Raw genomic sequence first — 6,166 nt, forward strand, 5'->3', positions numbered from 1 at the left:
CTTAAAGAAGTAGAAGAAAACACATAGTAGACTCATTTTTAAATGGAAACTAGAAAGCCTAAAGGTAAGCTATTTAAAGCAAAGATAACAAAACCACAACTACTTATTACCATCCTCTACCCCTGCCCTGTTAGTTTCATATTCCAAATAAATATTAGTTCAGTTCTTTCATTATCCATAGACTTGGTGATTTCCTAAGCAGAATAAGCAGACTTCAGATTATGTTAAAGTTTATTTTGTCTTGCGCTTTATACATAAAAAGTATTTAGAATTTTTGACCCCCAAAATCAAGCAACTGTTTCTCCCAGGAATTAGTCATAACACAACACACACACACACAAACACACATACAAACACACACACACACACACTTTAGAGAGCAATGCAGTAATTGGTCAGATTTTCAATACTATTTTATTGCAGCTGGATGAATGTTTTCTAAATTGTGCATTACACCATAATATACAGGATTACAAACAAGGTTACAGTACAAATTGATTCCAGTGGTACCAGCATCACATCTCAAACAGCACTTATTCTGGACTGCATCTTACATGCAATACTATTGTTCTAATTATGAATTAAATGGGTTGATTTTATTTAAGCTACTGTACTAATTGACTACAATAGGTATAAATTCCAACATTAACAACCTGGTTAGATTTAGGCTCAGATTCATTACATGAATATATGACAAACCACCATTTGTGAAACTATGTATAAAATCATGCATTTATATTTTCTGGAAACATCAATAGCTCAAATTCTCTGAAAATTATGGAATGCAAAGGAGTAGAAGACTAAAAAGAAACAGTGCAAATTGTATGTGATAGTCAAGCAGCTTTTGATTTAAAGAAGTGTATGTTGGCATTTGTTTATAATATGTATATACAAGCTTGTGCAAGTAATGTACTGAATTGATATGTTTTGATAGGGAATACATCTCTCTTTTTAAATCTTCTTGCGCATTATGAATCTGGTTTTCATTTTAAGGAAAGGGAAAGACTTTAAAGTGAAATGAATTGCTCAAATTGTGCAATTTTTTCTTTTTTACATTTAGAGAGGAAGGAAGTGCTAAGGCAACACAATAACTTTCTAAGCACTTTTTGCTGGTTTAAATTAGTTAAATTATTTTGTATAAATTAGATATAATTCTACTTTTCTGATATGTATAAAAATTGATGAAGCTGCATGGTTTTAAAATAGGAAATCCACATTATAAAAAGTCATTAAAAATTCTGTACAAAATCACAACAAAATAATTCAGCATGGGAAAGGTAACAAGTAGTAAAATGCTGGTTGAAAAATATATATTTATATATATTTTAATTGGCCCATTACGAGTTTAAAAATTGCATAGATCCTAATTATTGCTTGTGATTTTGTTATCCCGATCAGATAATGAATATGATCTAAATACAGCTACACCAAATTTGTGGTGCTTTTTGTTTTTTAAACTTTACTGTATTATTTTTTTTAAAATAGAAGAGCTATAGAAAATAATACACAAGGTGAACAGGAACTTTGATCCCCTGTTTCTTCCAAAGGCAGTAACGACAATAAATACATATATCACTTGAAGCTTGGAGTATTTGCACTTTGCAGCAGTGGTACCCAAAGGGCTGCCTTTTTTGTAAACACGACAGTCACCGTCAGCACACTGGGTTGGTTTCTCGGGGATGGTGAAGCAGGCGTGCCTCTAATCGTGGAAGATGGCATTGAGCTGGGCACTCATGACTCGCTCGTGGTGCGAATGGCTATCGAAGGGCATAATATTGTCTATAGGGATCTCGCAGCGAGGGGCAGAGGCTCCCGAAAAGATTGATCCGTGGCTTTGGGCGCCTGCCAGGGTCGCTGCAGGATAGTGCATGGTAAAGGCATAGTTTTTCTCAAAGTCGGCGGACGGTTCGTGCTTGAAAGAGAAGTTGCCGTTGATGCTGAGCGGCGGGCTGAGGGGTCCGTCAAAGGAAGGGCTGGCGCAGTCCGTCAGTGGACTCTCAAAGAAGGGCTCCAGCGCCGCGCTGTAGGCGTGCGGCGGCGGCTTGACGTGGAAGACGTGGGAGCTGTCCATGGTGCCGTAGGGCGGGCTGGGCAGCCCCGGAGACTGGTAGGAGTAGGGATGCACCGGGAAGGAAGCGCTGGCCGCGGGCAGGTGCGGGGGCATGTCCTGGTTCTGTTCGGGAAGAAAAGTTCGCGGGTTGAGTTGCAGGCAGCCCGCCACCAGGTTGGTGGTGGGCTGGGATAAGCCCTTGCAGAGCGTCTGTACGAAGGAGACCAGGTCAGGGCTCTTGCCGGAACGCAGGATCTCCGACAGCGCCCAGATGTAGTTCTTGGCCAGGCGCAGCGTCTCGATCTTGGACAGCTTCTGCGTCTTGGAGTAGCAGGGCACCACCTTGCGCAGGTTGTCCAGCGCCGCGTTCAGACCGTGCATGCGGTTCCGCTCCCGGGCGTTGGCTTTCATGCGCCTCAGCTTAAAGCGCTCCAGGCGCGCCTTGGTCATCTTCTTCTTTTTGGGGCCGCGTCTCTTAGGCTTTTGGTCATCGTCCTCTTCTTCCTCTTCCTCCTCCTCTTCCAGGTCTTCCTCTTCGTCCTCCTCCTCGCCCCCGTTTCTCAGAGAGTCCTCTTCAGCGTGGAGAGCTTCCATCTCGTCCTCCTTCTTGTCTGCCTCATGCTCCTCGTCCTGGGAGCTGAGACATTCGTCTGTCCAACTGGGAGGGCCCTGGGGCTGTGGCTCGCCCATCAGCCCGGTCTCGCTGTACGATTTTGTCATTGTGGGGTCTCCTACAGTGAACAGGGGAGAGAGGGAAGCAGAGAAGGGGGGAAACGCGCTACGTTCAGAATCTGCATGGGCCTGGATGCCCGTCCCCCTCCCGTCCCCCTCGCCCCCGCTCCTCCCCTCCCGCTCACACATTCTGGGATGGCTGTGAAGAAGCACCAGTTGGTGACAAAGTGGATCCCGTATGGAAAAGTTGCAGGCGCCAGTGTGCCCCGCTGGTACGAAAGAGTCCCTCCAAGGCTGGAGAGCGCACATCACCTCTCTACCTGGACACGCGGTTTTTGCATTTTCCCTAGCTGTGAACTCAAGAGCGTTTCTGGTGTTCCCAGAGCCAGGCATGGAGTGTGAACATAGTGCACATTTCGGGACTTCACTTTGTTCAACAACTGCCATACGTTCAACCACTGCCCCCCTCCCCCAAATGTGAGTTTGAACACAGCAGTTCTGTTCCCCTTTCTGACCCGGCTTCCCCGTACTTAGCGATTTCAGGGAGGAGGCATTAAGCCATTTACCAAGGCTGGCACGGACGTTTTAAAAGATTAAACCGACGACGGTGGACGGGCCAAATGGATGGAGGAGCAAAAGTACTTTCCCCGCAAGTAATTTCGTCAACAACGAAACACTTGGCAAGCAAAGTGCACAGGGGTGTTCCAGTTCACTTTCCCCTTTCTTTTCTCTCCTCGCCCGCCCCCACCCCGACCCCACACAGAATTTCCACCTAGAATAAAAGCGCAGGCGACAGGGCTCGGGCTGGGGGCGCGGCGGCGGCGCGCTCGCACCCGCGGGGGGATCAGGTGCGGCAGGCGACTCTCTAATAAACAGCCCATTGAAAGGGCCTCCCGCTCTCTATTGGGGCTTTTCAAAGTTCGCCTCGAACCTCCCTTTAAAAAGATTGAATCATTATAGTGGTCAGCTATTGGCAACGGCGGCCAAGTAGCCACGTCTCATAGGGGAAATAATAAGCCTTGAGTCAAACCACCCAATTTCTGGCTCCTGCAGTGACTTGGCCACTTACGTATCAGTAACAGGTAGCGGGAGCGAGTCCCTCTGGCCCTCACCCCCTTCCTCCTCCTTCCCAACTAAACTCTAGCTAAATCCTTTTCCAGGGTCTGTGGACCCAAGGTATCCAAACCCTTTTCATTACCCCCCGCCCCAAACACAACCCAAGGCACTCTGGAGATACCGGGGCACAAAACAAGTCTTAGGAAAACGGGTGCTTCTTTCGGCGAGAAAGTGAAGCGAGAAAGTGAAGCAGCTCTTTGCTCTCGCTCTCCAGACTTTGCAACCACCACCAGAAACCCATTCCCGTTATTGGATATTCTTAAAAACTCGTTCCAAAGATACTCTCGGAAGAAAGAGATCAGTGGACCTTTGGGCGAAGGGGATCAATACGTGCACCTCTGCCTGCAACCACGGGAGTGGGCACCTCTCTCCAACCAGCGCTCACCCACCCACCCCTGCAGACGATGTAGGTCTTTGATCGCCGCTTTGCTCGCTAAGCAAAATAAAGGAAGAATCGTGATTACCTGCAGTTGCTAGTCGTGGGTCCCGAACAGTGACGGTCTCATAACCCCGGGGGCCTCGGGACGCCGGCTCGATGCTCGGGGCGCTTTCCTCGTGCGGGGCGGCGCGGCTCAGGTTATATAGCGGAGTTGGCGGCGCCCGTGCGGGCGGGGCGCGAGCCGAGCGCCGGCGGGTCCCAGCCCCGCGCCTGCGCACGCGTGCGGGCCGCGCGCCCCCCGCAGCCCGGCCCCTCCCGCCCGCGCGGCTCCCGCGCCGGCCCCCGCCCCCAGCCCGCCCCTGCTCCCTCCCCGCTTCTGCCCGGCATGCGCCATATGGTCCTCCAGGTCCAGCCAGGAGCCCGCAGCCACGTGACCGGCCCATTTGTATGCCGCGGAGCGCACCGTTCCGGCCCCTTTGTGGCCAGAAGAAAGTGGCCCATCTGTCGCCGGTTAGGGACTCCGCGGACCTGTTTTTACCCGCAGGAGAGATTAACCCTTTCAGACGGCAGAAGGGAAAGGGGGCGCGCGGGTGGGGGGGGGGGGGAGGGGAGGGGACGGGAGCGGGAAAGGCAGCGTCGACTGGATTTGGGTCCCATAGTGACCCGCCTTGGGGCGGGTCACAGGGCGAAAAGAGGAGAAGCAGGGGAAAGCGGCGCGTCTGGGCTTTGCTCGATTCCTCGCCAGCCCTCTGGTCTCGTGCTCACCAAAACTCCTTGCCCCTGCCTGAGGTTTCTCCCTCTTGGCAGATGCTTCGCTCGTCGGTGCCAAACAGTGGCTTTTCCTAATCTCTAGCAGCCCCTCCAACATTTGTGCCACATAGAAACGGCTTCATCGGTAAATGCAGCTTTGAGACCAGTCCCCTCTCATCTTCCCTAACGTGGTCGCCCACTCCCCTCCCCTGCAGTATAGAAATGTGTCACTTTGCCACATCAGACGTGGGGCAAGGTATCCTGACCGTCGCTTGTTTCTCTAGATATCTCTCACGGTGTACGTTTCTCCCGACGCCGAGGTCCTTATCCTCAGATCCAGTCCGTGCGCAGGCAGGCCTTGGTTCTGGCGACCTTGGAGCTTTCTCCTGAAATCTAGAGGAGCATATAGTCCTTGAACTGTCCATTTGAGTCAAGGCCATTGGTTGCACAGGATGCCTTGACTCAGAGGTCTTTGTTCCCTTCCTTGCTCATTTAGCCTCCACTAGGACCAGTAAATGGTACTGGGTTCAGACAAGTCTTTTCAAAGGAGGTTGCAAAGAGCCTGTGCTGAATAGACTTTTAGCTACTTGTAAAGTCCATTAGATTAGCTCTTGGATGGGCAAATGGCCACTTGACTCCTAAAATCTCAAGGACAGGGGACACACCTCTATTTCTGGTTCAAGCGAAGACCACAGAGCACCCCAACTCCTATTGAGTTGTGTTTGTAAATGATGATTCCTTACTCTCCCCACCATAAGTTCCAGAAGCATGTATGAGTTTTTGTTTTATGGATTTTTTTGTATTGGCAGTATCTCCGTGTCCACGCTTTCTCTGTCAGCTACCCCTCTAATCCTGCATTAACAACCCTCTCTTTTGCAATGAATGTCATGAACTTGAATTGCTTGTTTCAAGGCAATTGCTCTAAAAAGGCCCTTGAGTTTGTAAACAGTGTCAGGGTTGAGCAGTTGAGAGGCAGGGTGAGGGGGCAGCCCTTGGGAGGGAGAGAGATTCTAAGAAGAATCTTTGATGTCTGGAGGCATTGGTAATAGTCCCCACCCGGCACAAAATTAAAATTCTAAACTATGTATGATCCAACTTCTACAAAACTGTTTCAAATTCTCCATACAGAGTATAAATAATTTGTGTGTGTGTGTGGGGGGGGGGGGGGAATCATCCAGGAGCCTAGTTTCAGCACCACA

At 49.7% G+C, this 6,166-nt stretch overlaps 1 protein-coding gene across 1 annotated transcript; it reads right to left on the bottom strand.

Moving 5' to 3' along the window:
* Nucleotides 1-395: 395 nt before the first annotated feature.
* Nucleotides 396-4,472, bottom strand: NEUROD1 (neuronal differentiation 1). Its single transcript, XM_056110264.1, has 2 exons — nucleotides 4,303-4,472; nucleotides 396-2,781 (listed from the first exon to the last, which is right to left on the bottom strand). The coding sequence occupies exon 2, from the start codon at nucleotides 2,768-2,770 to the stop codon at nucleotides 1,700-1,702; it is 1,071 nt and encodes a 356-aa protein (XP_055966239.1). The 5' UTR covers nucleotides 2,771-2,781; nucleotides 4,303-4,472; the 3' UTR covers nucleotides 396-1,699.
* Nucleotides 4,473-6,166: the final 1,694 nt, after the last annotated feature.

Source organism: Sorex fumeus, unplaced genomic scaffold (assembly GCF_029834395.1).
Source record: "Sorex fumeus unplaced genomic scaffold, SorFum_2.1 ptg000009l, whole genome shotgun sequence".
Classification (NCBI taxonomy): Eukaryota; Metazoa; Chordata; class Mammalia; order Eulipotyphla; family Soricidae; genus Sorex; species Sorex fumeus.